At 36.5% G+C, this 22,116-nt stretch overlaps 1 protein-coding gene across 1 annotated transcript; it reads left to right on the forward strand.

Moving 5' to 3' along the window:
* Positions 1–9,192: 9,192 nt before the first annotated feature.
* Positions 9,193–21,491, forward strand: LOC128243882 (uncharacterized). Its single transcript, XM_052961867.1, has 7 exons — positions 9,193–9,355; positions 10,101–10,283; positions 12,743–12,916; positions 13,460–13,630; positions 16,455–16,596; positions 19,076–19,255; positions 21,076–21,491. The coding sequence occupies exons 2-7, from the start codon at positions 10,115–10,117 to the stop codon at positions 21,266–21,268; spliced, it is 1,029 nt and encodes a 342-aa protein (XP_052817827.1). The 5' UTR covers positions 9,193–9,355; positions 10,101–10,114; the 3' UTR covers positions 21,269–21,491.
* The last annotated feature ends 625 nt before the right edge of the window (positions 21,492–22,116 follow it).

The following is a 22,116-nucleotide window of genomic DNA, read 5'->3' on the forward strand; positions in this document are numbered from 1 at the left end:
AAAGGACTAAATTACATCGACGTATACCAACACCAAACTTATAAGGTTAGCTTGTTTTAGGGGACTTCAGATTGTTCGACCAGGCGTACTGGAAAACGAGATAAAAACGAATATGCATACTCACGAATGAGATATTAACACGTGCATACCGAAATTCGAGATATACGTACATGCTTATTGACACACGAGCTATACGTACAAGCATACTGACATACAAAATATATGTTCAAGCATACTGACATACGAGATATATGTTCAAGCATACTGACATACGAGATATATGTTCAAGTATACTGACATACGAGATTATATGTTCAAGCATACTGACATACGAGATATAAGTTCAAGCATACTGACATACGAGATATATGTTCAAGCATACTAACATACGAGATATATGCTCAAGCATACTGACATACGAGATATAAGTGCAAGCATACTGACATACGAGATATATGTTCAAGCATACTGACATACGAGATATATGTTCAAGCATACTGATATACGAGATATATGTTCTTGCATACAGGCATACGAGATATGGGTACTTCCATACAGGCATACGAGGTATGTGTATTTGCACAAAGGCATACGAGATATGTGTATTTGCAAACAGGCATACGAGATATGCGTATTTGAATACATCCATACGAGATATGCGTACCTGCATACATATACACGATAGATCTGTTCATGCATACTGACAAACGAGATAGTCGTACATGCTTACTAACATATTACAAGTGTATTTATGCAAACTGATGTACGATGTATGTACATGGATACTGACATTAGAGGTGCGCGAAAATGCATACAGGGATATGAAATATCTGAATATGCATACTTTAATACGAAAAATATGTACAAAACTGTACATTAATACTGATGTTCGAAAACAGTATAAAGATGTACGAGGAATTCGTACATGTACATTAATGTACGAGGAATGTGTATATACACACTGATGTACGAGGAATGTGCACATGACACTGATGTACGAGGAATGTGAACATACGCACTGATGTACGAGGAATGTGTATATACATACTGATGTACGAGGAATGTGCACATACACACTGATGTACGAGGAATGTGTATATACACACTGATGTACGAGGAATGTGCACATACACACGGATGTACGAGGAATGTGCACATCCACACTGTTGTACCAGGAATGTGCACATGCACACTGATGTACCAGGAATGTGCACATCCACACTGATGTACGAGGAATGTGCACATACACACGGATGTACCAGGAATGTGCACATACACATTGATGTACGAGGAATGTGCACATGCACACTGATGTACCAGGAATGTGCACATCCACACTGTTGTACCAGGAATGTGCACATACACACTGATGTACCAGGAATGTGCACATACACACTGATGTACCAGGAATGTGCACATACACACTGATGTACCAGGAATGTGCACATACACACTGATGTACGAGGAATGTGCACATACACACTGATGTACGAGGAATGTGCACATACACACTGATGTACCAGGAATGTGAACATACACACTGATGTACCAGGAATGTGCACATATACACTGATGTACGAGGAATGTGCACATACACACTGATGTACGAGGAATGTGCACATACACACTGATGTACCAGGAATGTGCACAAACACACTGATGACCGAGGAATGTGCACATGCACACTGATGTACCAGGAATGTGCACATCCACACTGATGTACGAGGAATGTGCACATACACACGGATGTACGAGGAATGAGCACATACACACTGATGTACCAGGAATGTGCACATACACACTGATGTACCAGGAATGTGCACATACACACTGATGTACCAGGAATGTGCACATACACACTGATGTACCAGGAATGTGCACATCCACACTGTTGTACCAGGAATGTGCACATACACACTGATGTACGAGGAATGTGCACATGCACACTGATGTACCAAAAATGTGCACATGCACACTGATGTACCAGGAATGTGCACATACACACTGATGTACCAGGAATGTGCACATACACACTGATGTACCAGGAATGTGCACATACACACTGATGTACCAGGAATGTGCACATACACACTGATGTACCAGGAATGTGCACATGCACACTGATGTACCAGGAATGTGCACATACACACTGATGTACCAGGAATGTGCACATACACACTGATGTACCAGGAATGTGCACATACACACTGATGTACGAGGAATGTGTACATACACACTGATGTACGAGGAATGTGCACATCCACACTGTTGTACGAGGAATGTGCACATACACACTTATGTACCAGGAAAGTTTACATACACTCTGATGAACGAGGAATTTGTAAATACACACTGATGTACGAGGAATGTGTAAATACACAATGATGTACGAGGAACTTGTATTGGAAACACACCTACACTTGTATTGGACACACACCTACACTTGTATTGGACACACACCTACACTTTTATTGGATACATACCTACACTTGTATTGGACACATACCTACACTTGTATTGGACACATACCTACACTTGTATTGGACACATACCTACACTTGCATTGGATACATACCTACACTTGTATTGGACACATACCTACACTTGTATTGGACACATACCTACACTTTTATTGGATACATATCTACACTTGTATTGGACACATACCTACACTTGTATTGGACACATACCTACACTTGTATTGGACACATACCTACACTTGTATTGGACACATACCTACACTTGTATTGGACACATACCTACACTTGTATTGGACACATACCTACACTTGTATTGGACACATACCTACACTTTTATTGGAAACATACCTACACTTGTATTGGACACATACCTACACTTGTATTGGACACACACCTACACTTTTATTGGATACATACCTACACTTGTATTGGACACATACCAACACTTGTATTGGACACACACCTACACTTGTATTGGACACACACCTACACTTGTATTGGACACATACCAACACTGGTATTGGACACATACCAACACTTGTAATGGAAACATACCAACACTTGTATTGGACACACACCTACACTTGTATTGGACACACACCTACACTTGTAATGGAAACATACCAACACCATATTGGACACATACCAACACTGGTATTGGACACATACCAACACTTGTAATGGAAACATACCAACCCGCAACAAACCGAATCCCCCGCAACAAACCGAATCCATGAGTGTTGGACAAGGAAATGTTCATAAATGTTTATGAATTGTTCACACCGCAGATGGATTTGAACGATTCCAAGTCCAATGCTGGAAAGAAAAGAAAAGTGGAAAAACTGTGAGATGGATAACATTGTGAAAAAATAGACTTCAGCAATACCTCCCCCCAACAAATCGAATCGATGAGAGTTGATATGTTGGACAAGGACAATGAACCTATGGATCTTGTTTAAATCAAATGCTTTTCTAGTGGAAATAAATGATAATAAACCAATATGAATATTTGTTGTATTTATTGATTTCAATTCAGTATCAGGCATATTTTTGTGTATCCTTCTTAAAAAAACTCAAGGCGAGTTGTCAAAAAAGTTCGTCACCCTAAAATATATGTACATCGTCACTTGTTGTGCTTAATTTTGTGATTCAGTTTAATCGTTCTAAAATCAATAAAAATTATACTACAAGGGGGTACTAAGTGTGAAAAAACTACATCGCTTAAACGCAAATGCGCTTAGGTAGATACATAGCTAAAACGCGAATTCACTATAGTGAAAATGCAAAGTCAAAACTTTGGAATTTTTGAAAAGTTGTCAAAACGAACCATGATTTTAAGCACTTTATTAATGTAGGGCTCTATCATTTGTAAATCAAAACTAAAAGAATGCTTAATCTGTTTTGAAATTAGGCATTTATCATTTTCAGTTCTACTGGCCAAAGGCCAGAAGAGCTTATGTGATGGTAATGTGTACTAGTATGTGCGTCGGTAAAAATTGCTTGTGAACGCGGTACAGTCTTCAGTTTTGATTGTATCTCGATGAAACTTGTACAGTATTTAGATATCTATTAGTGCTCGTGTTTTTTTGAAAACCAGCCAGATCCGCCCATGCATGTCTAGATTATGGGCCTTGAAAGTATAAAAAAATCAGTGCGTCAGTAAACAATTGCTTGTGAACGCGATACAGTCTTCATTTCTGATTTTATCTCGATGAAACTTGTACAGTATTTAGATATTTATTAAAACTCGATTCCTATTGAAAACTAGCCAGATCCGCCCATGCATGCCTAGATTATGGGTCTTAAAAGTAAAAAAAATGCTATTTTTAGCAAAGTCTATGTTTAGCCAAGTCTACATGAGCGAAGTCTATTTTTCGCTAATTTTAAATGTCAAGTCACAATTGCTTGTGAATGTTTGTTCAAATTATTCCCCTGGGGTCATTATTGGCCACGCCCCTGGGTTCACAGGTTTGGTATATTTAAATTGGGAAATGTTAAAAACCTTTTTGGCTGAACAGCTATGCAGATCCTTGCTATTTTGAACAAGGCTTAATTTAGAAGTCCACTACCATGGTTGTTCAAATAATGCCCCTTGGGTCAAAATTGGCACTGCCCTGGGGGTCACAAGTTTCCTAGAGACTTATGTAAAAAATATTTTCAAAATATTCTTGTTTCAAACCACGAGGCCCATACCTTTGAGATTTGTTGTGGAGTATCATATGATGACCGTCTAGGAAAACCTTTTAACTTACTTTTTAATTATTAAAGCTACAGCAATGAAATTTTGACCATGAGTACAGTTTTGAAAGCATATTTGTTTACCATCAGATTACCTTAACTTGGCCCATATTAAAATAGTTCATGCAACTAATCTGCTTACAACACTTCTGTCCTCAGATGTTGAACGGACAGCGTTTTCAGCTAACCCAAACACAAAAAGTGAACTATATATTTGTTGCCCATTACTCATACGGACATGCTCTGGACTGAAAATGACCACGAGAGCCATGCCAGTAGAGCATAGTCCCTCTTGGGCCTCTTGTTGTATAAATCCATTGTCATTATTGAAACCAAAATTTACCAGATTAAAAAGAGGATATTTGTTTAATTTAGTGCATTTTATTTCACAAGTGTAATAGAAATACATATTTTAACGAGTGGGAAAGCCACAAGTGAAAAAATAGGTTTTCTTTGATCACGAGTGAAATAAAATACGTAGCTGTCAATTTTCTATTTCCGGTATGTTGAGAAAAAGTTCTCTTATATTCTTTTTTATAGTTAATTATTCGCTCGTTTTTAGTGCTAAGGTTTTATGACCAGTAATCAATGAAGTTTTACGAGTGCACATATGTTCCAAAATGTTTAATGAAAACACCTTTATTTTAAGCGGAGCATGAATACATAACCAAATTACTACTCCGCCATTTATTGAATGAAAATTTAAAAGGTTGAATGTGTTAGCAAAAGAATTGCGGATAATCATTGGATATAAAACATTTTTCTTAGTGTTAGAGTGTGTTTCATTACACATGGATTTTCAGTCATCTGTCTGTCAGAGACCAGTCTGTTTTGCTTGAAGACAGCTCGATTTCCAGGTAATGATGAGGACCACGCTTGTTTGTTGACAAATTTTGAGGCGTGGGTGGGGTAAAAAATAATCAGTAAATTGTTGGGTGAATTTTCCGGGAAGCTCGTATTAAGTATTACAACAACAAACAGTTCTAAATACATAAGAACGATGATATAAAAATATATTTATGCTCGAACAGTTGTTTTCCTCTGTTATTTGTTTGGTATGAAAGCATTCAGCTTCGCCTTAGTTCAAGATCAAACTGACACTCATAAGCCATATGTACAAAAATAATGCAACTCTGAATTGCAATTTCATGGTCTGAACAAAAATTTGTATCGAAAATTTTGAAAATCTATAAGTTTTCTAGAAGGGATCTCAAGATTTCATAAACGAACCATAGGCTTCATCCCTGAAAAAATCTAGGCTTCATGAAACTCAAACACTCAGATTTCAAAACCTTCAACAGTTGTACTTTGAAACTAGCGTTCACACCAGTTTTCATGAAAAAAAAAATCAAATCTTAAAATTCATAATGTTCAACTGAGAATGTCAACAATGTTTTTCAAGGAATTGGAACGTAGAGCCTTGTGAGCGTCTTGAGCTCAGGGATATCTTCACGGGGTATGGGTACTGCAGATATTGTATGTGCGTGAAGTTAGCACCGTAGCACCGTATCACCATATCACCGCGTATATATATTCAAAATCAATACAATAAGAGGACATGCAATATTCTCGAGGAAACATGTAAGACTCGTTCTCGCAGAAACGAGCAAGGGGACCATAAGGACCTATGTCACTGTGTAGCCGAGACCTGGCCCTAGGTGATGGCACATGTTAATACCCTAGGATTTTAGGCAGGCTATGCGGGATAGGGACATGAACTCGATCCCCAATGCCAATTTGGCCCATATTCAGACACTGTTATGGTGCGGATGCCTTAAAAACGAGCAACGGGACCAATGTCACTGTATCCAAGGGAAACTGTTAATACTACGAGGATTTTAGTCTGGCCCCGTCCTTAGCCCAACATTGTGCGTATATGGGCAATATAAGCCCTACTGACCCCTACCATACATGTAAGACTCGTTCTCGCAGAAACGAGTAAGGGGACCATAGGGACCTATGTCACTGTGTAGCCGAGACCTGGCCCTAGGTGATGGCACATGTGAATACCCTAGAATTTTAGGCAGGCTATGCGGGATAGGGACAAACTGACCCAAAAATTTTACCTAACACCATAACAGTGTCTGAATATGGACATAACGATAAGTGTACATGGATGAACTAGGCCACGAGCCTTACTTTATGATGCATTTATATCGCTGGAGCTGTTGTACTGAGTAGCCGAAAATAGAGCTCGAAAATCGAATTTTCGACTAAGGGGTCCCTAACAGAAAGTGTAGTGATAAACTAGGTTCAGGGCCTATAATGTGAACTATAGATAATAATAATACGCTTTCATGGCTCATGTTCTAGGCATTGACACGTTTGCTTAAAATTATCATGGCTATTGCCACTATGCTAAGGTGGTCGGCATTTGGAATCTCTTCAATCTCGAATATACCATTGTATTCGGAAAAGTCTGGTTTGAGTACATTAACACGTGAGCATTGCCTTATGCCTCAATATGCTGTGATGGCTCATGTTCGAGGCATTCACGAGTTTATGTTCAATTACCATGAATATTGCAAGAGTGGTAGGAATTTGCATTCCAGGCATATGCAGGGACCTATTCTGCTTGTTAATGGAGAACACTGCGTTGGAGATTGATTAACACCGGGTTGCAGACATCAGGTTTAAAGCTGCAATCTCACAGAATTACCGTTTTCCATTTGTTTTATTTTTGCCTTGGAATTGGAAAATATTGCGTGAATATCTGCTAACCAGTGATTAAAGACTGCTTACAAAAAGTCAGATCGCAGATCTTCATAGTTCCATTCCAAATTTAATGTTTATGGCTTAAACCGTTACTTACGGTTAAAGAAAAATGCATAAAACATCAATTTTGGGACGGAAATATATAAAGCTGCGATCTGATCTTTTGTCAGCAGTCTTTTATCATTGGTTTGCAGATACTTACTCAAAAGAAATCTCGTAATCAAGACAAAAAAAAAAAAAGTTGTCAAAGCGTTCAATCTGTGAGAGTGCAGCTTTAAAGCTTAGCTTAAGATTTGAAATTGAGGGTGTTTCTAGCACAGTTTCGAATTTAAATAAGTTCTATATAAGAAACAGTCGTTACATAGTACCTGTTTAACAAAAACAATAGCTTTATATTTTTTAGGGACAGATTTTGCCGAAATTTACCTTCAATGCCTTATAGATAAAAATTTGGGATCCCCGATTCGCATCTTACGACGAACAATCGAATGATGACCAAACGATTGACTGCTACCGAACATCCTTATTAACGGAGGGTACACAGGGGTAACATTTTGGATGGTATAAGGGGTGCAGGAGAGAAAACAGTGATTACTTAACAGGGAGAAGAGGGCTTTTCGTTAAGCTGTGTTGTCGAGTATCCAATATGTTTACTTTAAGATCAAGATAAGTAGCATTATCTTTATGTTAAGGTCTATAAACGTATGCTACATATATACAATATATGTCTTGAATAAATTATATTTAAAAATATGGTCACATTTTGTAAAGTTATGAATGTGTTAGTATCCTTTCCTGAATGTGGCCATTTGAAGCGGTAATTTATCAAAGCCTGTCATTAATAAGCATACATCAAGTATATAAATATGCATTTATCACAAATCAGCATTGCTCTCTGGGATACGACATTATGTAACGGCAAACATCTTCACCGTATTCCGGGATAGTTTCCAAGGCTCTGTCGTGTGTATGTATTACAAAATGCACAGTTTTAGAATTATTTTAACCGCGCATTTGTTTAGGTGTTAACATATTTTAGGCTAACATGGAAGACGTCCCATTCCCAATGTGACGCCATAAAATTAACGTTTCATGTCCATATAAATAAGTAAATATTACACCAAAGTGCACAATTCAAGACTAAATTTAGACAAAATATTATAGCGTAAGAACCCTCAAATCTACTTATTCATTTATGCAGCATATTCTATGCTTCAAGGGGAAGACCGTTCAAGACTAAGTTGTGATCTCTAGGAAATATCAAATCGTGGACCGCCCATGACTAAAATAGCACATCTTATTGGGGTACCCTAGGCCTCAACCTCAACATACTTTGGGATTCCATGGAAGACGATGCACACCCAAAGGTGTTATGTCAAAGTTATTATTGACACGACAGTGTATTAATGTTAATTATACAGCATAGTCCACAGTTTAGGGCTTCACACACTTTGACCAGCCCAGTTGCGTTCATACCCCGATAATGACATCAACCCCGCAATTCATTCCTTAAACGAACATCAATATAGTCTGGGTATTAGTCATGATCATTTATTATGCCTTTAATATGATTAAAAATAAAACAAGGGCGTAGACAATTTGTACATTTTACTGCTATCCATAAACTGTTTAACTTAACCAAAACTGCGTTTACATGCTCTATATGTAGAATTTAAAATCCAGGAATCTGCCCTCCAAAACGTATCATATTTTGTATATCTTTGAAATTACATGATTCCCTTTATTTTTTGCAGAAATCCGTTGTCCAGCAGTCGTTCCGAATGCCCAATTAAACACGTGCAACCGTTACCCTGGCTACCGATGTGAATACACATGTACAAATGGCTACAAAGCTGCGTTTGACCATGCTGTTTGTCTAAATACAGGAAAATGGAATATTGATGTCAACAATTTCTGTAAACGTGAGTTAATAATATCATTCTAGGAAAAAACTAGACGAGGAAAATGATGCATGATACTGTAAATTGGCCTTGTTATGATATAGAAACATTCGCTATTTAGGCGCTGTTCATCCCAAGCATAGCATTACATATCAAGGATATAATAACCAGTGTATGTAAACCACGTGATAAATTACATCATAAATGCTACGTCAGAAGGCAACATTTTGCTTCGAATGATAGCTTAAAACAAAGATAACTTTTCTTTTTCTTCACCAGTTTAAATGAAACAAAGGGCAGTCTTTGCCGCTTTGAGAGCCCCGCCTTCGTTTCATTACGGAGTTTGATTAGGTGATACGTTTGCTCAAAACTCAAAAACTTGGACAAACCTGTTTCCAAATAATGTTTTGACAGCGCTCCATCAGACGGCCGTATTGTGAAAAGGTTTGTCGAAGTGTTTTAAGAAACTAAACTCTCAATCAAACTCTAGAACAAGACCGAAGGCGAGGCGTTGTAAGCGGCGTAGACTGCATTTGTTTCATTTAAAATGGTGAACAAGTAGTCAAGTTATCTTTGTTTAAAGACTTCATTTGAAGCTAAATATTGCCTTCCGACGTTACATTTATGACGTAATTTATCACGTGGTATACACACACTGATAACGCATAATGTTACTCCTTGGCGTGGCATGCGGAAACTTGCAGAACAATCTTATCCATAACAAGTGCCATTTGTCTACAAGTAATTTCTTCCATTTTTAATGTAGTGCCACAATGTCCGATGACGCTTATGAATGGATTAGCGCAAATAGCCGCTAACTGTGACGTCAGCGCCGGAAAATTGTGCAAGTACACATGCGCGGACGGGTACACCCTCAACAGTAAACTACCGTCACTCACGTGTGGAGTGAACGGACAGTGGGTAGTTAAAAGTGACCAGCCTTGCATATGTAAGTATTTTACCCTCTATCGACCCATTCCTTTATTTTTTATTCGACGCTGATGAATGCAATGTAAATGAATATATCATTCGCTGATCGTCGTCGGCGACCAAAGTACCCAGCAAACAATTGACGTTAGATAGACGTTGTAACATCGTCAGAAATTGACGTTGGTTAAACGTCGTTTCTTTCATGCTTTACGATGAAATATGGGGTTTAACAGTGAAATAACAACAGTGAAAATATCAATTTGATATTTTCACTGCAAAATAAGGAGTGAAAATATCAATTTTCAGAACTACTTTTAAATCCTTTGTTGTTACATGTACTTGCCTTGGTCAAAACAGAACACTGGACTTCAGTAAATTATGTCAAAAAAATGTTTTAAAAAATAAAGAAATATTTTATAAATTTAAATAAATATATAATTGGAAATTAACAACTTACCGTTTATTACCGTTTATTACCGGTTATCCCGTTTATCAAACATTTTACTGATCTTTGAAGCTGAATGTTCGAACATTTGCTTTCATTCCAAACAAATTACAGACAAAAACCACTGTTCGAACATAAATAAAATTTTATAGCATCGTTCAAATTTATTTTGAACTGTTAACCGTCGTGGTACGTAAAATGAGCTTCCTGGAGAATTCACACAACAATTTACAGATAGATCCGATATTTTTTACCCCACCCACATCTCAAAATGTGTCAACAAACTAGCGTGGCATTTACTCTTCCGGAAAACAAACATTTTAAAGCGAAACAGACTGGTCTCTGACAGTAAGATGACTGAATATTAACTTACTTTAAAAACACGCGTATATGCAGTCTTAAACTAAGAAGAATGGTTAAAATCCAATGAGTATCCACATTTGTTTTGCTAACACATTTGACCTTCCAAATTTTCATTCTATAAATAGCGGCGTAGTAATTTGGTTAAAATAAAAAGTGTTTTCATTATTTTTTGGAACATTAGTGCACTAATAATACTTCATGTTTACTATTCATAAAGCTTTGCAATAAAAAACGAGCGAATATTAAGCAATAAGAATGAATAGCAGAGAACTATTTCTCAGCAAACCGAAAGTAGAAAAGTTGACAGCTATAATTATGCATGAGGGGCGCCCCACGGGTAGCGGCGTAAAGCCCACCCTTTTCAAAAAAGGGGGTAATTCAGAAATAAATAAAAAAAACAAATAAAACTCCGAAAATAAGCATAAAAGAAACAGAAAATTTGTTTATTTCAGTGTAAGATCGTATTTAATTTCACTCGTGATCATAAAAAAAACTACATTTTCACTCGTGGCTTCGCCACTCGTGAAAATATGTTTTTCTATGACACTCGTGAAATAAAATACGATCTTACACTGAAATAAACAAATATCCTCTATATATTATTTGAAAATGAAAGTTTTTTTAGACGTCAGACTCCGACTTTGGAACAACGTCGGAATGCTAACGTTGGAACAACGTCGGAGTTACGTATACTTTCTTCCGTTACACTTCATACACAACGAAGCATGGCGCAGAAGTGTATTTGGGGGTAAACGATGATGTTTGTTCGTGTGAAATAATGTTCTTCAAATAAAGTATCCTGACTTGAAATGTCCCTTTTCAGTATAGTAAATTTGTTGAAACGCCTTTAAACGGAGGACTGTGATAAATCATTGATATATTGCAAGATAGTACCAACGGTCAATGTTTGTTAGTATGTTTTTACAGAAATATATGGTTTGATGCGACATAGTTGCATAACCATTTGTTTTGTGTAAATACATACTAACAACCTTTAACTGTTTAGTGTTCCACATTTTATTGTGTGAACTACCCACTAACCGGGCCGATGATATATTTCGCCTAACCTGATTTTTATCTATAATTTATCAGTATGAATCAACTGGTTTGGTGATTTACTTAAATGAGTGCATTGGAACACTTGTGAAATACAATGCCTTCTCATTGGACAAAAGAAAATGTTGACCATTAATAAAGCTACTTTCGTTACGAATATATCTGGATTTGACAGAATATTCCAAAACCCTTTAAGAATTATCTGAATAAATGGACCTGAAATATTGATAAATGAACTGAATGGAATAAAATTAATGAGGATATGGTTAAGAATTGTATTAAATACTCTGGTCCCGACTGGGCCTAAAAATACATTTGGTTTGGATTACCCGACCCTAACTACGAAACAGGCGCTGACCACGCCGTTTTAATAGTCAGTTGTTAAAAAATAAAAAAATAAATGTTATTCTTTTATGTGTGTGTTTTAATATGTTGTTTAAAACCTTTAAAGCCATAATATTACTTTAACATAATTCTCCAATGATGACAAATGTTCTTTTATAAAGCCTAATAAAAAATAAATGCAAAAAATAAAAAGCCTACCTTCACTACCCGTTTTTTTTGGCCCTGCATGTATTTGTCAATCCTTAAACAATCATTGGTGTAAATTTCAGTGAAAACGTGCCCAGAAAATGCACTACGATACGGAAACACCACTAATTGTAACACCCGCTCGGTCGGGACGCCTTGCAAATACACCTGTAACAGCGGATACAAGGCATTACCCAGCTTAGATGAGGTGATCTGTAGAAAAGACCTTACATGGCACCCACAGAATGCTTGTCAAGGTAAAACTAAACGTGGCCTTTGATAAAGTTTGAATGTTTTTATAATAACAATGTGACTTTACACAATTTTCAGTGTTTTTTCTATCACTTTACTAGTTATATAATAATTTACATATTGGGCCGATTAATCAGCACTTTGTTTAAGTTAACTGTTTTATCAACTGAATCATTATTGCTCTTAATAAAAACATGGACATACATGTGATCTTTGGACAACTTATTCAGCTTTGTTTGTTTTTATATGATCTCACCATAAAATAGTTAACCTTCAAAAGTTAACGTCGATGCCGTTAACAACGATGTTAACTTTAACAAATATCAGAAAAATCGGCCCAAGGTTAGAAAAGTTATTAACAATTGGACTTGTTTTCCATTTTAAAATGTTACAAACATGACACACAAAAGATGGAATTAAATGTTAAAAACATTGAACAGTAATGTCGACCAAATTTTATAAATCATTTTGCATTTTAAAGAGTAAATATCCCTTTTTACTGCAATGGGAAAACTAATATTCATTTTTTGCGTGTTTTTACATTTCAGAAGTTAAATGCGACATGTCATTTGGATCCGTTACCATTCAAAAGGACTGTGACTTCAAGCTCAACAGCAAATGCGGATACTCGTGCAGCAGTTCCTTTGAAAAACACTCAAACGTTACCATGTTAACTTGCCGCGCAGATGGCACGTGGAACCAAACAAACGTCTGCTTAGGTGAGTGGCACGAGAAATTTATTGTAACACGTGTCCATCTTAGAGATTCAGCAACCAATTGTATAAAACCGGTTGGTTTAAACATATTTTATTGAGCAAAATTTATCAACATTTCAATACAAATACATAATCAAATTTCAGGATGGAACGGTAGAAATAAACTAATAGAGTTCCTTTCCCTGGTATGATAAATTACAATTAGCATTTGAGGCAGATATTAGTGATGAAGTTATATTTATATTAATACACAAGCTCATATTAAATAATGTTTAAAATTTAGGTAACTGAATGAGAGACTTTAAATGCAACAACCTTTACTTAAGAAAAAAAACTTTATTCTAAATTAATTAACTGTATTGAAGTAGAAAAAAATAATATAGTATGAGAAAAACGAAGAAGAAATGAAAGAGAGGCAAAGTAAAAGATGTGTGATTGTGCACCACCAGTTAACTCTTTGGTTTGGTTAAAGTTAGTCTATTGTTTATTGATCGGTCAATAATTATCCAATGATGTCTGTTGACCGTTTAAATTACTTAAATGTGCACACTAACGAAAAAATAACCTGCGGATAAGTTGTCAATGGTTGGTATTCAATATGCAACTTATGGTCAAACTTGATTGACTCCATTCACTGTATAGGTCCGTTATTTATGGCACGCAATCCGATTAGCTACATCGTTTTTGGATCCAATTAAGACCAATATTGAATACCAGCCAAGTTTTATACCATACGATATCCTGGGAATACGTTATCCAGGGTTGGTATTCAATATGCAACTACAGTAAATCTTATGGTCATACATGATTGAATCCATTCACTGTATAGGTCCGTTATTTATGGCACGCAATCCGATTAGCTACATCGTTTTTGGATCCAATTAAGACCAATATTGAATACCAGCCCAGTTTTATACCATTGGTCCCCCGTGTAAATAAGCTTGATATTTCATCTCGTCATCCGTAGTTATGTCAAATGGGTATGCCTAGTGACCCCATATGATGTCGGTACCATATGCAAGGGCATAGCTTGTTGATTATTTATACGCTCGAGTATAAAATAAATTACCTTGAAGGCTTGAGGTCATCTTATGAACTGGCGTACGACTAACGGGTTGTATTAATATTTTTAGTTAAATATCATGTCTGGGTTACCAATTTAATTGAATCTTTTAATCATACAATCAAATAAATGTTAAAAAAAATGTTGGAGAGTAGTAGCCGGCAGTTTTTGCATGTTTTTGAAGATTTTCTCGGTAGGTCGAAATGTAACGGAAATAATACTTACATTTTATTAAACTAGGGGTCAAGGTCTACTAACTTTACAATATTAAAATTTGTGTCGTCACGAAGCGCGTGCCTAATTGGGGCCACAAAGGGGGTAATCAATTAGTGCCAATTTACGGATTATGAGAAGCAGTACCCGGCAGTTTTATTTCAGTACCGCTCCTTGACTATAAAACCGATATTTATCGGCTTATTAAGTATAATTTCCCCTGGACGCGCCTCTATTGAACAGGGAAGTAATACTGGTAACCAAGCGCTGGAGTAGTCTCGCTTTAACAACGCGTCTAAAACCACACCATGGATACGTACATAAAATTTTGAATATGTCTCAATATTGTTTGAAAGCGATTGACGGGCAATATGAACATATCATTTCAATGGGCTTTTTAAAAAATACATTTTGCTGTGATTCATCGACGAATAATCGTTCATAACCAACACTTGACTGTCGCTAAATGCTAGTGCTATAATTAGATATGCAAATTTATTCAATTGCGCATGCGCAGTAACATTCACGTTCTCTCCCCCACGAGAAAGTTGGCGAACTTTTTGACATTTCCAATACTTTTTGTAAATAAAATGTTTAAACGTACGCTTTGTGTTGGATTTGATGCAAATGGTGTTGCTTGGATACGGTTCTTTTTTACCATTGTAAGAAGATTTAAAAAAAAAAACACGAATAAAAAGCGATTGACGGCTACTGCTTTCCGCCGGCTTCTGCTCTCCAACCAGTAGTTTTGAAAAAGTATGACTAGTCAGGAATACTCCTTCAAAAAGCGGTAGTACGATACGAGCGTAGATTAGATGGACCCATTATCCGTAAAATGAATATTATGCTAATATTTTTGGTTCTACCTTAATTCGGACGTATATATTGTAATCTCCCAAGCCCAAACAAAGCTAGTGTCCAGTGTTGTTTTCGGTATTTTTTCTCCTAATAAAACCCTTTTAAAATGATTCAAAAACCTTACCTTCCAAGTTACGATATCGTAAAAGTTGTGGTTATATTTCTTTATGAAACGGCTCCCAGGTATCCAAAATTCACATAAAGTCAAATGTTACTCTGTCGAAGGCGTTGGGACCACGGTCATTGACGATTGTTTGTACAAAGTTTCAATAACATCAGCCTACATTCATGATTTGTTTTGTGGAACCTGGTTGTGTTTCCTTAAGTCGTAATATCAATGCCGTATTTGCTAACCTGCAAACAGTATGAAACGTGGTGTCACTGAAAACGTATATATTTTCAAATAATTTGTTACATCGAATAATTTTACTAAATAACACTTCAAACCAGTGTTAGATTCTTTCAATATGTATGATTTCAAGTAATTCCGATCCTGCAGTTCAAATAAAAAAGTGTACATGTTTAAAGAAAAAAAAATACTATACATGAAGGAGTATTTTGTAACATGATTTTGAAACTGAAATAAATACATTTTACAACGTAATCTTACATGCAACAAAACTGACGACGAAATTAGCATAAAGTATGTACAGGCAGAACGTTAGTTGTATATATTTGAATTTTGTCTTACAGAGGCATCTAACGTGGCGGTTACGGATGCCCAGACCGGAAGTGGCGGAGCAATTTCCCAGGCCGGGGCAACAGCGGGGATTGTGATCCTTGTCGTCATAATTGTGGCACTAGTGTTGGTTATAGCCTTTGTCTTCTTTCGAAAGTAAGTAATGTGTTAGGTATGCAGGGCACATACATGTACACGTAGTTCACACTTTGTTTATCACGGGTAAAAAAATGTAACGAAAACGTTTGTAGAATTTTCTATATATTTATACCTAGCGTGTTTTCAACTGTGTAAAGTATTTTTAAAAGGGTTATACACCAGTCAATTGTAACCACGGCCCCTCCAGGTCTGGGGAATAGCCGGGACTTTGACTCTCGGTCCAGCCAAGCCCGGGTAAAACCCACGCCCTGCGGGAACGAACTAATGGTAAAATAACCGCCAAATGCCCCCGCACCCCAGGGACCCTAAGTAAGGTACATATAACCATCGCATTCACCCGGCACTGCGGGCCATTGGGAAGGTAAAAACACGGCCCATTTCCCCGGCTATCCCCGGTATACCCCCGGACCTTGGGGGGCCGTGGTTACAATTGACTGGTGCTTTAGAGTTAGCTTATCCTTTAGTCAAACGTAAACTACGGTCGAACTCGCTATGTCGAACTCTGTTCTGGTTATGTCGAATTTTCTTAAAAAATGTGTTGCGTTTAGTTAGATATGTTTTGTATTTCTGTTATATCGAATGTTCGTTATCTCGAAATATTTCCCGAGGTCTCAACGACTTCGACATAGCGATTTTTGACTGTATATGTGGATTGAGCATGCCTTTGCGCCACATCTTGTCATCGTCTTAGACGTTTGCGGCACTACAAGGCACATGTACTAAACGCTAGGTGATTCCATATTTGAAAACTTATTCGGAACTCCTCGGCCATTTTTTTTATCGAAATCAACCTCGGATGTATGCCTGTACATTAGTAGAAGAGGTTCGTTTACTTTTAAATAAAAGTATAAATTAATTTAAGCATTTTAACGTTTAAAAGTTTTAATTAATTGACCAATAACATGTATTTTTGCTGATTTTGCCATTAAAGTGAAACTCTTGATTGCCAGTGATTTGAATTATTGCATGAATGATTCAGATTTCCAAGTGTCAAGTTATTAATTTTAACTGCCTAATTGAAATTACTACGCGATCTTCTTGCAGCGTAGTTAAATATTAAGATTTCTGACATTGTAAACCGCCCACATACATCCGAGGATATTTTCGATGGAAAATGGCCGAGGTATTCCGAATGTCGAGAATTCTGTCAGTTTCATCGAAGAAACGATCATTCCGTTAAATTTTACCCTTGTAGCTGGTCCTATGCTTTGGGGTTTTCCCGAACGTATGGCATTGTCCAAGATATAAAATTTTGTTGGACGATACTTTTAATCTAATAATAAAAAAAACGAAACATTTCTACAAATCATTAATATTTTAAAGTTTGTTAGAAATTGTGACTTTACATTTAGACTGATAACCCATTCATCCCAAGTGATCTCTTGGTTAAAGATGCACTCTTACTCCCAGATAAGATTTACCACAATTAATAATATTGTTTTAATATTCCTAAAAGGATGAATAAATGTTGAGAACAATGGTTCTTATGAAGGATACCGAGGTTAATTTGAAAAATGAGCATAAAACACGGTATTTCTACCTTATGAGACTACAGTAGACCACAGTAAATCTTTTAGCATTCACCAATCATTTAATATTTTTGCGTTTTCTGCTATTGAATACACGGTTACAATCTTTTTATCAGAAATTAATATTTTCCATAAATGCGTTATTTAGTAAGTAGTTAAATATATATCAGTTAAAATGATGTTCGTTATACATGTGCATGTATTGATTTTGAATAAGAGTGTCACTTTAACTGACTATTTGGAAGCTCTTTGTATTAATAAGGATAGTGTGAATGTATGTGCAGGCGGCCTTCGTTGGTTTTGTCACGCTGGGCGTCTCTCGTCTCTCATTTAGAGTCTGTGAGGCAATACGCGTGTGCCAAGAACACAAGTATTTGTCCTAGATATCTCCATGATTTCATAGCAATCACTTTATCTGAACGAAAGAGACGTTTGTTCAATCCAGCACGTTGTTTTCATTTAATTTTACTACATTGTAAATATATGGTATTTGTAATAGATACAGTACGAGATTTTCTGTAAAAGAGTAACTGTATTTGACTTATGCGACGATAAATGTATTGCATATATAAGTGAGCAAATAAATGTATTAATAAATAAATAAATAAATAAATAAATAAATAAATAAATAAACGAAAGATAAACATTAGATTATTATCATGGCCTTTCTAAATACAATGCATCGGCTGGTGGGATTACTCAAAATTCTCGTGCACGGTCCGTGTACAACCGTAAGAAGGCACTCTTTCAAAAGCTCTGCTTGGGGTCTAGCCGTATAACCATAAGATATGATTATCGATAAGTCGAAATGCAAGATTTTTTAAAAAACGTTCATAGCCGAAAACCAAGTTCTATGACTTTTTAGTGTCTAAAACTCATGGTCCATAGCTGAATCAAAAAGTCCCCTTTTGTACTTTTTTTCTGATCCCTAATCCTGTTTGCTTTAGGAGGAAGTCTTCGGAAGTCCCATACTCCACGGCATCATTCCATAACAAAGGTGACGTGGCCATAGAGAATCCGGGTTACCGGGCAACACCAAGCGCCACGCCCACCCCCGATCGGCGAGGTTATGGCGTAGACGACCACACATACTCAACCGTGGATGCTAGCCAGATGCAGCCTGTCAAGTATGTTTTTCCATTCCTGCATTTTCAGCAAACGTTTTAAAATACAGTCAAAATGTGCTATGTCGAAGTCGTAAGGACCACGGAAACGACTTCGAGATATCGAACATTCGATATAAGCGAAACACCAAACATATCTAACTAAACCCAGCCCATTCTTAAAAAAGTTCGATATAATAAGAACATCGAGATATCAGGATTCGACATAACAAGATTCGACTATATGAACGGAATACGGCTCATATATCAATTCACTAACCGAAACTTTGAACATGGAACTAGGTGCATACGAATTGCAATATTGAAATATTTTAATTTCATTGTTTCGAGCCAATTGACCAGTCGCCAAAGCAAATACTTGAACTTTTTGAGACCACTTTTCGATGGTTTTCAGTTAACCCATTGGAGAATGCAATTCTTTTGCTTTTATTTATTTATAAAATATCATCCTGTTATTTGTGTACTGATTTTTTTAATTGACAATCGGCGACTGGTCAGGTCAACTGATTGTTTGGTTGACAATTGGCGACTGGTCAGGTAAACTGATTGCTTGATTGACAATCCGCGACTGGTCAGGTCAACTAATTGTTTGGTTGACAATCGGCGACTGGTCAGGTCAACTAATTGTTTGGTTGACAATCGGCGACTGGTCAGGTCAACTAATTGTTTGGTTGACAATTGGCGACTGGTCAGGTCAACTAATTGTTTGGTTGACAATCGGCGACTGGTCAGGTCAACTAATTGTTTGGTTGACAATTGGCGACTGGTCAGGTAAACTGATTGCTTGATTGACAATTGGCGACTGGTCAGGTAAACTGATTGCTTGATTGACAATCGGCGACTGGTCAATTAAAAGTACGGAAGTCATCGCGAAATAAGCAAACATCACAAGGAAGAAGGGTTTCGTTAACATATTACTTTTTAAAACTGTTCAATTAGAGTTATTTTACTTACTTTTATTAACAACCACCAGCTGGCAAAAAGGCAATTAAACATAGTTCTGTAAATATAAGCCTCAAACCATTCAAATTTCAATTGCGTTTTTAACGCTTTTCGGAGAAATAGAGCATACTTTGTTACAATTTTCAATGATGATTTACAAAAAAAATCATATTGAACATTGATAATGTTTATCATTAAACAAACATTTTTTTAGCATTTCACACGAAATTATTTCTTGTTTCTCGCATGTGAGTTTGTTTCGTCAATTACCAAGCCGGACAAGTGTGTTTTTTTTCGGGTACTCCGGTTTCCCCCACAACACAAGACCACCGTCTAGCGTAAAATCGTGTCAAAGAGAGTGATAAATATAATGGTGTTGTAACTTGTTTCGCAATCGTTGTTAAAGCTGCACTCTCACAGATAGAACGTTTTGACAACTTTTTAATATTTTGTCTTGGAACGAGCCAATTTTTGCGAAAATCCATTGAAACCAGTTATATAAAATTGCTGACAAAAAATGAGATCGCATATTTTTATATTTAAGTTCAAAAATTGATGTTTTTGCAGTTTTCTTAAACCGTTAGGTTTAAGCCATAAAACATTAATTTTCGAACGGAAATATGAAAATCTGCGATCTCATCTTTAATCAGCAATCTTTTACTATTGGTTTGCAGATATTTACGCAAAAAATTGCTCATTCCAAGACAAAACATTTAAAAGTTGGCAAAAGGGTAAATCTGTGAGATTGCAGCTTTAAATAAATAACTCTAAACTAAACAAAACTTAACTAAATTATTTCTTTCGATAGCTGACCCTAAAACACATGGTCCTTTCCCTCTAATAACGTGATAAGATTATTGTTAATTACATATACTTTTCAGATTTGATCGCCTCCCCAATTCGCCTGGCAGTGGTGGTGCCAAAGACGATGGGTTCGTTAACCCGATGTACCATAATAACCAACCAGGAAGCGAACAACTGGCGGAAACAGCGCAGATCGATATCACCATGGATGGTGACGACGGCGTTCTTACCAAAGACTCTTGGCTCAAGGAACAGCAGAAGTCGTATTAGCTGACTTGACAACAGTTACCAGATTTCTCCACGTTTTATGTGTTTTGTTATTAACAGTGTACGCATACAGTCGAATCCGGTTCGCTCGAAGTTCAATGGACCGGCGAATTGCTTCGAGTCTCGGGAAATTCGAGCCGGGCGCGGGAGTGATTTCATTCGGTAAATTTGTTTTCTCGATCCTTAACATCCAGTTCGAGCCAACGGGGAAATCGAGCAAAGCGATTTCGAGCCAATGGGGTTCGATTGTACTTGATTGAATGTTATACATATCATTGACCTATTATGTTAATATAAACTTGATGATGTTGTTATATGTTTTCATTTGACGTTTGTGTAAGTGAAGTGAGAGATTGTTGGCATTAAAAGCGACGGAGCCAATCTTCACACATGTTTTAATTCCATTCATTAACGCGAAGACGTTGCCATGATTCTTAGACATGATTAGTTGGGAGCAGAATGTATAAGAGTATATATATACCGGTACCGATATTTGGTATCATTGTATTGACAGCTGCGTCGACATGTTACGAAGTGATACAAAACTGTGTATAAAGCAGTTGCGTGATGTTAGTAGACTTATTATTGGTATGTTTTACTGTGTTTATTTTCGCAATTATTAATTGCAATAATACTTAAGCAGAATAATCATATAGTCCCTATGCAATATGAAATCCTCTGATATGTTAATGAATATGTGATTTAGTGTGTATGTGTAACGAGTGATCTTTTAAAAGATTTTTAAATATTTTAAAATATCTATATCAAATAAAAATGTTATATTTTCTATCGTTATTATATTAATAAAGGATCTTCTTACTGAACTTTCTACTTTGTTTTAAACTATCAGA

This window comes from Mya arenaria, chromosome 8 (genome assembly GCF_026914265.1).
Source record: "Mya arenaria isolate MELC-2E11 chromosome 8, ASM2691426v1".
In the NCBI taxonomy this organism is placed as follows: Eukaryota; Metazoa; Mollusca; class Bivalvia; order Myida; family Myidae; genus Mya; species Mya arenaria.

Coding starts and splice junctions, on each gene's coding strand:
- LOC128243882 (XM_052961867.1), top strand. CDS start 10,115: ATGACGCTTATGAATGGATTAGCGCAAATAGCCGCTAACTGTGACGTC. Junction 10,284..12,742: donor AAGTGACCAGCCTTGCATAT/GTAAGTATTTTA, acceptor TGTAAATTTCAG/TGAAAACGTGCCCAGAAAAT. Junction 13,631..16,454: donor CCAAACAAACGTCTGCTTAG/GTGAGTGGCACG, acceptor TTTGTCTTACAG/AGGCATCTAACGTGGCGGTT.